The sequence below is a fragment of the Leuresthes tenuis genome, unplaced genomic scaffold (genome assembly GCF_036924035.1).
Source record: "Leuresthes tenuis unplaced genomic scaffold, fLeuTen1.0.hap1 SCAF_1, whole genome shotgun sequence".
Taxonomy (NCBI): domain Eukaryota; kingdom Metazoa; phylum Chordata; class Actinopteri; order Atheriniformes; family Atherinopsidae; genus Leuresthes; species Leuresthes tenuis.
In genome coordinates, this window is record NW_027325355.1 from 6973352 (window position 1) to 6984259 (window position 10908).

Consider the following 10908-nt stretch of genomic DNA (forward strand, 5'->3'; position numbering starts at 1 on the left):
TTTTTTAACTCAGACAAATCTGTGTCAGCTTCTTGATATGTCATGCAGACTCCTTGCTGTGAGAATAAATGTTTGGTATTGTCTCCAGCGACTCTGAGCCTCATTTTGAGAGAATTTTCTTGACACCAACACAACAGACATTTGACATAGTTTCACAGCTTGAAGTTGAGCCTCGTGCCGTTTTAGTGTTGGAACAGCCTTAACTTTCAGCTTTAGTCATGACAATCAAACAGCTGTCTGGAAAGTACAGGGAACAACTCCAAACCTTTTTCAGACTCAGAAAAATTTCTAAGTCTTTGGGAAAGATTAGCACAAAGATTAGAACCAAACACAAATTTCAGAAGATGAAACGCATGAGAAATGTTGACATCTAACCTTTAATAAAATGTAGAACAATGAAATACAAACAAGTGTAAAGCTAGACTTTACATCAAACTGAAATGATATATTGCTTCTAAAGATGTTGTATGTTTACAAACATACCCCCAGCTGGTGCACAGCTACTTTGTGAATTTTAACTTTAAACAAAACATATATGTTCAGTATAATAGAATAAAACGTGTATCTACTTTCAAAAAGATTGCATTTTCAATTCAATTCAGTTTTATTCATATAGCACCAAATTAAAACAATGTCATCTCAAGGCACTGATATTGTTCTGTCTATCAACTCAGAACTGATGCCATATTTATCTTGAACGTGGGAAATCTGTCCATAGCTCCCAACTATCCCAACAAATTATAAAGCACTTTCAATGATTCTTCAAACATGTGCTACCCACAGAACATTCAGAACAAAAGCCCTGACAAGAGAAGGTGGTAATCCACAAAGAAGATTTTTAATCTGAACAAGGGAAATTCTTATGATTCTGTGTGAATACGTTGGTGTGTCTTAAGAACGAAATATGTAGTGAAAGCTGCCCCACACTGACCACAGTTGTAAGGTTTCTCTCCTGTGTGAATACGTTGGTGTCTCTTAAGAGAGGAAGATGTTGTGAATGCTGCTCCACAATGACTACAGCTGTATGGTTTCCGTCCTGTGTGAATACGTTGGTGTTTATTAAGATTGGAAGATGTAGTGAAAGCTGCTCCACACTGACCACAGCTGTATGGTTTCCGTCCTGTGTGAATACGTTGGTGTCTCTTAAGAGAGGAAGATGTTGTGAATGCTGCTCCACACTGACCACAGCTGTAAGGTTTCTGTCCTGTGTGAATACGTTGGTGTGTCTTAAGATCGGAAGAAATAGTGAAAGCTGCTCCACAATTACCACAGCTGTAAGGTTTCTCTCCTGTGTGAATACGTTGGTGTTTCTTCAGATTGGAAGATGTAGTGAATTCTGCGCCACACTGACCACAGTTGTAAGGTTTCTCTCCAGTGTGAATGCGTTGGTGAGTCTTAAAATCGGACGATGTAGCGAAAGCTGCCCCACACTGACCACAGTTGTAAGGTTTCTCTCCTGTGTGAATACGTTGGTGTCTCTTAAGAGAGGAAGATGTTGTGAATGCTGCTCCACACTGACTACAGCTGTATGGTTTCTCTCCTGTGTGAATACATTGGTGTGTCTTAAGATCGAAATATGTAGTGAAAGCTGCCCCACACTGACCACAGTTGTAAGGTTTCGCTCCTGTGTGAATACGTTGGTGTGTCTTAAGATTGAAATATGTAGTGAAAGCTGCTCCACACTGACTACAGTTGTAAGGTTTCTCTCCTGTGTGAATACGTTGGTGTATCTTAAGATAGGAAGATGTTGTGAAAGCTGCCCCACACTGACCACAGCTGTATGGTTTCTCTCCTGTGTGAATATGTTGGTGTGTCTTTAGACTGGATAATCGAGCAAAACCTGCTCCACACTGACCACAGCTGTATGGTTTCTCTCCTGTGTGAATACGTTGGTGTGTCTTAAGAGAGGAACATGTTGTGAAAGCTGCTCCACATTGACCACAGCTGTATGGTTTCTCTCCTGTGTGAATACGTTGGTGAGTCTTTAGGTTAGATAATTGAGTGAAAGCTGCTCCACACTGACCACAGCTGTATGGTTTCTCACCTGTGTGAATACGTTGGTGTTTCTTAAAATCGGAAGATGTAGTGAAAGCTGCCCCACACTGACCACAGCTATATGGTTTCTTTCCAGTGTGAAGCCTCTGATGACACCTCAGATGTGATGATCTTTTGAAAACTTTCCCACAGTGTTTACAGGAGTGACATCTGGAGCCCTCTTGGGCTATATGTTTCTGCAATGACAGAAAGGAAGAAGGATTAGATCCTTTTGAAGTTCACACAAAAGATTTCTCTAAGCTAACCAACATATTCTAACTGGACGTGTATAGACTGAGCCACAGGTCTCAATATCTCAGATCAAACGTGCTGAGATGCTGAGAGTGTGTTTATAAGTGCCCTCAGCTGTCAACACTGTGCTCTGATGTGTTCTACACACGTTCAGGTTTTTAAGCAGTAAACTTGCTTTTTGCTCTTTCACTAATTATTTCTTGTCATGATGAAATTCTGAAAAGGAACTTGTGCTACAATATTTCTAAATGATAGAATGAAGCACAGTCTTGTCCAAGTTGTTCAGTTAAACACCATGTAGAGGTTGGACTGAAAAAGGTCGATGATCACTGGTTTAAACGAATAAAAGTAACAGTGGTGGTAATACATGAAATTCATTACACTATCCCTTTGTTCCAGCTTACAACCCAGAGGTCTGCAGCCATTGAGCTCAACAGCTATCAGGGAAACAGTTTTAACTCAACCTTTGTTTCTTTCTAAAACAACTCTTTACCCTGAGGTAGAGAGATCTACAAACCTGTCATCTAACCATTAAAGACCCAGAAGTATTACCACCACCAGGTTTAATTCATGTAATCCAGAGACTTTAAACACAAACAATGAATATAAGCTCCTGAACCTCTCAAATCTGAAGACTGAGAGCCAGAAAATGTCCCACAACAACAATCTGGCCACTGAGTTTCTTCCAGCAGATCATTTAGCCTGCAGCATATTTTCAGTCTAAGCACATCTGTATCAGAGAGGGTAGATGAAACCAGGAAATACTTTGCTGACACTTTTTCCACATTTGAAGTAAAAGCAGAACAAGCGGACGATACACGGAGCCTCGACACTCGTCCTCGTGTCTTTAATGTCCTCCACACTGACCTGTAGCCCGGTGGAACCAGAGGATGAACCGGCTCTGTTCTTAGTGGAGGTGTTTGGATCCTGGTTCTGCTGCTCCATTCTGGTCCAGGTCCTCCGACTGATGGACTCTGTCTGAAACTGTCAGTACATACAATAAGATCCAGCTGTGGCGTGCAGCATGTTAAGCCACACCCACTTTTCTTCTTCTCTTGAAAACCTTTCTGAACAGTTTTTAACCATCTAGTCACATTTAATTAAACTTATTACCGTGGTTTTAATTTAAATTCCTGTGAACTTTAAAATGGTTCTTTAAAGACCCACTAAGGTCACAGTTCAAAATATTTGGAGCTTTTTGATCAAATTAAGAAAAAAATGTATAATAAATGTATAATATAATATATGTATAATATACTCTGTAGAATGACACCCACTGTGTGCAATAGCCCATGAATCTCATCTGAGTCAGTGTAACATGATCAACTTAAATCATTTTACTACATTAAGACAATGATACTGTTTGAAGAAAGGGTCCCAATATCATCCCAGAGATTGAAGTGCAGATTTTCTCCGTTTCTAAATTTGTTCTCATTTCCAGAAGCTGTCATGGATCCAGAAAAGTAACAGAGTAATCTCAGATTTGTCACAGGTTAAACTCTGAAGCCCACGGTTCAGTTCTCAGGGAGCTTCAGTCTGGACTGAGGCTTGAAACTGAGAAGATGTGATGGTTCAGTGGGGAAATGATCTAGTTCTGTGTGGCTAACAGCACGTCAGCAGGAGCTGTCTGACTGATCTGAGACACTCTGAAGAACAACATGAAGTGGACCATTCTGAGGCCGTCATATAAATATAAAGGAGTGTTTTAATAACCTACAATCTCCTTTATCTTGATTCTGAAATTATCTTAACTGGTAAACTTGTGTGTCAATCAGTAAAAAGTGATCTTGTGTTGTGGTCAGATCAGAGTATCAGCTCCTAAAAGTTGCACATATCCTCCTAATAAGGATCATTTTAGCTCCATTTTAACTCCAGATGTGGGCAGGTGGACTTTATGAGTAAAGACATGTACAACCTTTTTATCATGCGGTCAGTCCTTTTTGATACGTGGATAAAAGAAAATATTGGATATGTAAAGGAAACTGAATAATGAAGCTTTCATGAGACACTTCTGAAGAGGACAGTCAGACTGTCTTTTAATGGGCTTCTGAGTGTAAATCTGAGAAATCAGACACTGATACTGAACTGTATATTTCTACTGCTCCTGTGATATTTTCCTGGATCACTGACAAATCTATATTATAATACTATGACTCCTCTTCAAACAACATAAACTCTTAATGTAATAAATATTGACAATAATTAAATCCCATTTTAAAATCTAATCATGAAATATGGCATAGTGTGTACATTAAACACATCAAATCACATGTTTTCGCGCCACAGTTTGATCAAAAAGCCAAATACCCAGATAATGCCGGAACGAACAATTCTAAATTTTACATTGATCAAATTTGAAATCAAAAATGACAAAAGATTTCAGCAAAACTACAGAAAAAAAGCTTAGAAAACTGCAGCTTTAGTGGAAAATGCGACAAGATGGTCAAAAACTGTCCAACAAGGTGAGAAAATCGGAAGAAAAGGGTCCAGAAGTATGTTTAAAACACAGCTAAAAGGATAAAGCTCCATTTTATTTGTCCATCTGGCCGGCTTATTGAAATCGATAGTTGATGTTGTGTTTCTGGTTTCTGCTTTGAGTACAACGGTTTGCAGAGCATTAGCATTAGCATTAGCATTAGCAGGACATGCTAACTGTGTATAGCAGCCAGGTTATTTTAACTTTTTTACTCTTTAGTACATGTTCTGACTGCCCGTGTCCAGGTGCAGGAATCAAACCAATGATACAAAGTACTTTGAAGACATTTCTGCAAATGTTTGACCGCTACATGTATTCTTTTCTGGACTCACCTGCATGCAGCTTCCTGTAGTGATGTTCTGAAATGTGCTGAGGCTTCGAAGTGTGTGTGGAATAACGGAGGAGACGGTTTACTTCATTTAGGGGAGGAGCCGAAAATGATGACGTCCGCAACCTCACTACCCGTCCCAACCACGTGACTGCTTCCGTAAATGCTTCAGATTTTGTCAGATTTATATGCCAAGCGTAGAAACCCCTCAGTCTCCATTTAAAATGTGTTTTTTTTTTATGGAGAGTTGCGGTCAGTTCAGGTTCAGGATACTAGAGTTTTGATAGCGTTAATATAGTTTGGAGATAGTTTGGGGAGTTAAGTGAGAGAGAGATAGTTTTGAGATTAGGGAGAGTGAGGAGAGAAGGATAGGTAAGAGGATGGAGCCAGCTAGGAAGAGGAAGATTTCCCCCGTGTTTGATTTGATATGTGCTATTAAAGTAAAGCTTAATCTAACATATATCAGATGCATTAGGTTTGCTGATCAAGAACTGTATTTTCACTGTTTCTTAATGTATTCATAGGGGAGGTGTTTACTGTGTTCCAAGGAGTTGGGGTACAATAAGAACACCTCATGCATGCTAAGGCATTAACTTTCTTTGAGTAAAGTGACAGAAAAACACACACAACCTGCCATATCATATGATGCTACCTTTCTGGGAGAATTTACACACAGAATACATTAATAAATATTTCAACACACACATATGTGATAAGGGGATGAGAAGTGGGTGGCGGTGAGCTCTCAGTGCCTGTGAGAGAGAGAGAGAGAGAGAGGGGGGGGGGGGGGGGGGGGGGGGGGTTGGAGACAATAAAGCAGCAGAGGGTCTCTCAAACCTGGTGTAGAAGGTGTTGAGATCGTCAGCTAGTCCGGGGGAGGGGGCGACCACAGGGCTTCTACCTTTGTGGTTTGTGATGGTTCTGAGGGGGCTCCAACAACTGCAGGGTTGTTGGTGCCTGAATTACGCTCCAGTCTGGCTCTATAGTCCTCTTTAGCATTTTTGATGGCCTTCTTGAGGCCCTGTCTGGCCAGCCTGAATGTGTCCATGTCACCCTCTTCTTGGAGAACCAGGGCTTTTGGTTATTGTACCTTGTGATGGTTTTGGTTGGGAGGCAGACCTGCTCACAGAAGCTGATGCAGGAACATACAGTGTCAGAAAAGCTGCCGTTGTCATCCTCAGGGCCCCTCAGTGACTCCCAGTCAGTAGACTCCATGCAGTCCTGAAGCATGTCCCTTGCCTCTGGAGTCCACCTCCTTACTGTAGTCCTGGATGGTTTGGCCCTTCTCAGTTGCTGCCTGTATGTGGGGACCATCTGTATGATGCAGTGGTCGGAGTGTCCAAGGGCAGCGTGGGGGATGGAGCGGTATGAGGGTTTTATGGTGGAGTAGAAGTGGTCCAGTGTGTTGCTGTCCTGCATGGCGCATGTCACCAGCTGTTTGGAGCTCGTCAGTTCCTGGGAGAGGTTACACGAGTTCAAATCTCTCATCACAAGAACTATCAAGTTTGGCTGAGAGGTGGAGAAAGGAGCAGCTGAATCTTTGTTGAACGTGTTCACAGATGTACTTAGTTCACTTTTCTGATCATGTTAAGACCAGATGTGAACAGCTCCAGGGCACCGTTAGAACCACTGTGTGTCATTCATTACTGTAAAAACTGTGCATCATCCTTTCCACTTTCTTTATTCCAAGATCTTCTTCTCCACTTCAGCTTTTGGCTAAATCTAAACACAGCTCACATGTCTTTGGACATTAATAACATAGATCACAGTGACATATGCAACACTTCAGATAAGCAGCTGCCCCAGTATAATTACAGATGCTTAAAATCATTGTTATTTTATAATATTCTTTCATGAACTGTGAGAAGCATTACACAGAGGGTTCATCTCCAAAGCAGGAGTTTTGGTCTGTCTGCAGCCTTTTTATTTTCGTGTCAATGACCAGTTCAGCAGGTGTGTCCCTCAGAGGAGCTGGAGGCAGCTGTTCAGGGCTACTTTTTTAGAAGAAGGTTTACTGATTGGAAAGGGGGCTCCTCATGGTGACACTTTGTGGGTAAGAGCCTGAATAAGGGCAACTTCTTCTTCTTCTTGGTTCTTGAAGACGTTTCATCTCTCATCTGAAAGGATTATTCAGTTCTTCACTGGCGAGGTTTCAATCTGAAGTTCCCTTAGATCAAATATGTCCACAACCACACAGATGCAAACAAAAACATATTCAGACAGAAATATTAACCACTGTAATGAGGTGTAGACTTATTTACTGACCTCCTTGCTTTGTTCACAGAAAGAGTTTTTTCTCTCTCATGATCTAACTTTTCTCCGTCTGTGATATTGGCTTTTTTAGCGTGAGGTAAAAAGGATCCACAGGAGTCTGGAGGATGGACACAAATACAGGGAAATGAGAGGTATGCCTGACTGCACTGGGATGTTGTTTCCTCACCTGTGAGTCACTTTGGATCAAAGCATCTGCTAAATGACTAAATGGAAATGACATTAATGTCCATGATGACTGTACAGAAACATTCCACAGAACTGTGTATATGAGCTATCTTTGTAGAAACTGGATGTTTCAGGCTGTTAGTCTCAGTTGTTTCCAGATATTTGCCACATAGCTCGCTGTGAAAGCTGCCTTATACTTAACATGTAGAGATATAAAACTGTGGAGCTGATGGATCTAAAAGTGACATGAAATCACTTAAAGATGATCGTTATTTCAGTGTCAGGGGAAGGAAATCATATCACTCTCAGCACATAATGAATGTCCTTGTGTAAATGCTTTGAGAAACGTGTTGAGCATCATGCCCTCACTGTGCATGTGTTCTGTTTCTGAGCTGTAATGTGGTACAAAGACTTTACATGAATTTAGGAGGTTTTCCTGCTCCTGTCTCAGTCTCAGTGCACTCTGGATTCATCCTCTGGGAAGCAGAAACATCCACAGGAAACTGATGAACATCTGTCCAACAAAATCAGCGTCCTGATAAGCTGCTGCTAGAAGGACAAAATCCTGACCTGAGATCAGTCCCAGATCTGTCTTTTAAAATGGAATAAAGTGAAATGATGTGGTGAAATCTGCTGAAAGCTGTTAAACAACAAGTGCTGCTGGAAGTGTTTTCATGAAGAGCTCATTAAACTTTTTAAAGGAGGAATGGACTTTATTCCAGCAGCAGCTCAAAGCAGCAGATTCATATTTATCTGGACATTTGAATGAAAACATTCAGTATTAAATAAATGTCTTTAAAATGTCTTGCTTTTATTTATGGTGAATTGAAGTTTCATTTGGATAATTTTCCAGAACAAATCTGTGAAATGTTCACAGTTTTTATCTTTGAACCTTCAGAAAACTTCTCTTAATAATAAGAAAAAGTTGAATAAAAGTTTAAATGAATAAAGACAGCAGAGAGGAAGAAACTCCCTCAGCTCAGTATGTTTGTGACTCTGTCTGAGATGGAGGTGAAATATGTGAACCTGGGCTGTGGTTTACTGCTCTCTCACAGCCGTTCTGTTTATTCACAGCTGAGAAATCATCTTTCTGAGGATGACCATAACCTTTATAAACATCACCACTATCTTTATTAATATCCAAAATCAATGTGAATGTTTCTGCTTCTTTCTTCTGGTACCAGTATATCCAGTTTTCATCACACTGGTCAGTTCCACAGCTGAAGGAGACACTTTGACCAACTCTCCTGGTCAGTGTTAACTGGTCCTGAATCAGCTGTGTTGCCATGGCAACCAGCGCTGTGGAGACACAGACAGACAGATGAAGGTGCTTTCTAACAGCTCCTCAGAGCTCCCATCAGCCCCTGCGGCCCACAGATAAGACCGCTGCTGCTGACTGACAGCTCAGCTGAAGCTGCTGTGTGGTTTCATGGTCTTGATTTGAATCTGACAGCAGATGATTAAAATCGGGGTCACATGATGCAGAAAGACTAAAAAACATTCATGTTCCCACAAACACATTCAGCTTGGTGGTGAATTTAGTAACACACACTGATATCTGTTGTTTAACAGCTGGGATGAAAATGCACAACTACAAATCCACACAGCTCCTCAACTCTGATCCAACTCTTCAATGTGTTTGACTTCATTCAATAATGGAGCTGAATTTCTGCTGACTTTCATTCTTTTCCCACTCTGTCTTCTAACATGATGGATTTAGTTTGTCATGTTGTTCTTCATCATGTTTCCATCATGCAAACAAAGTCCTGTCAGTGTTCAGCTCTCAAACAGTTCACCTTCAGTTCCACTGACACACTGATGCCTGTGAATTCATCTCAAACTGACATTTTTATCAGAGAAGTTTAAGGGGATTTTCTGGTTCCAGAGTAAAAGGAAAGTTTCAAGTAAAGGTTTAATTCCAGCAATCTTAAAACTCTGTGGTGGACTGATCAAATCCAATGTGGAGGTGTGGATTTAGGGGAAAACCTCTTCGAACAGTCCGGTGTAATTGGGTCTAAAATACAAGTTCTTCTTGTACTTCTGAGGAATAAGTTGTATTTAAATGAGCTATAACTGTCTGATCTAAAATGCACTCAGATAAAGATCAAGTCCATGCATTCATTCAAGCTGTGTTTATAACACATTAAAAATTATCATGAACTAAACGTTTCCAATCAGCTGAGCCCTCATTTCACCTTCCTCAGTTCAAAACTGACAGAAAATACAAACTCCATGCACAAACACTGCTTTAGATTGATTTCAGAGGTGAAACTGCTGAAGCTGCTGGTCAGAAAGAAGCAACCTGAACCTGAGTCAAAGTAGGTTTCACTCTCCACTTTAAACTTCTAGAAAGATATAGCAGTGTAGAAGTTTGCATTTTGGGGATTTTATGTTACTTTTGCCTTGTTTTTTTAACCTGTATTAATGTATCTGTATGTGTGATACTGTTTTTTAAAGTGAGTGAAATTTCTCTATTTGGTGCAGCTAACATGAACACATGACAGATCGGCAGTAAAACTCCTTTTACAACATTAAATAAGAGGCTTCTGTGAGGTGAATATGGAGCTCCTGGTTGCATCAGGCAGGTCTTTGTCTCCTCTGTGAGGTAGTTTAGAGTTTTTCTGTGTGAAAGCAGCTGAAACTCTAAATGATGAAGATGTTTGATGTGTCTCACCTGCAGGAATCGTGAGCAGCATGAAGACGTTCAGCAGGACAAAGACGGTCAGAGTACACTTCGTCATGGTTCACCTGGAGACAAACAGACAGATGTTAACATGTGGCATCAGAGCAGCAGCTAAATCAGCATGATGATCAGCTGTCATTTCACATCTTTATGGTCCCACCAGAGGACAACAAAGCGTGAACCGTCTGTACTTAAACTGTAATCTGATCTTAGAGACTCTTTGTATTTCTTAGTTCCACATTTTAACCTAATCAGTGTAAAATGAAAACATTTTAACATTGTGGGTCCTGGTCCTGGCTGTGGCTCTGTGGTTGGGTGCTTTCAGCTCTCAGTCTGGTGTGTTTGAAGGTTTCTGCCCAGTTTTCCCTCCTCATGCCTGATCTGAGCTTTCAGCTGCTGTTTTTAACAGCAGGACGACACTCGACTTCATGAGGCTGCTAAAACAGCAGCTTCATTGTTTTAGTCACGTTTCCAGTCCAGTTGGTCGCGGGACAGACATCAGACCGCTCAGAAAAACACAACCGCTGTGAGAGGAAGATTTTCACCTTTGCAACATTTTGCTTTGAACCTCTTAAAAACTAATGTGTTGAATGTTTGCAGCAGGAAAACCAAGAATTTTGTAAACTTTTGATCATCACACGTGTGCGACCTTCCAGCTGTTTTTCAGCTTCCAGGAAATCTGTTCTGTGATGGATC

General features: G+C 40.8%; 1 protein-coding gene across 1 annotated transcript in view; it reads right to left on the bottom strand.

Annotated features, from left to right (window-relative positions):
• Positions 1–860: 860 nt before the first annotated feature.
• LOC140296397 (uncharacterized) overlaps positions 861–10908 on the bottom strand; it is a 62878-nt gene continuing 52830 nt past the window's right edge. Inside the window, exon 5 of the mRNA XM_072379719.1 lies at positions 861–2092. Coding sequence (XP_072235820.1) covers positions 861–2092 — 1232 coding nt within the window. The remainder of the gene's footprint in view (positions 2093–10908) is intronic.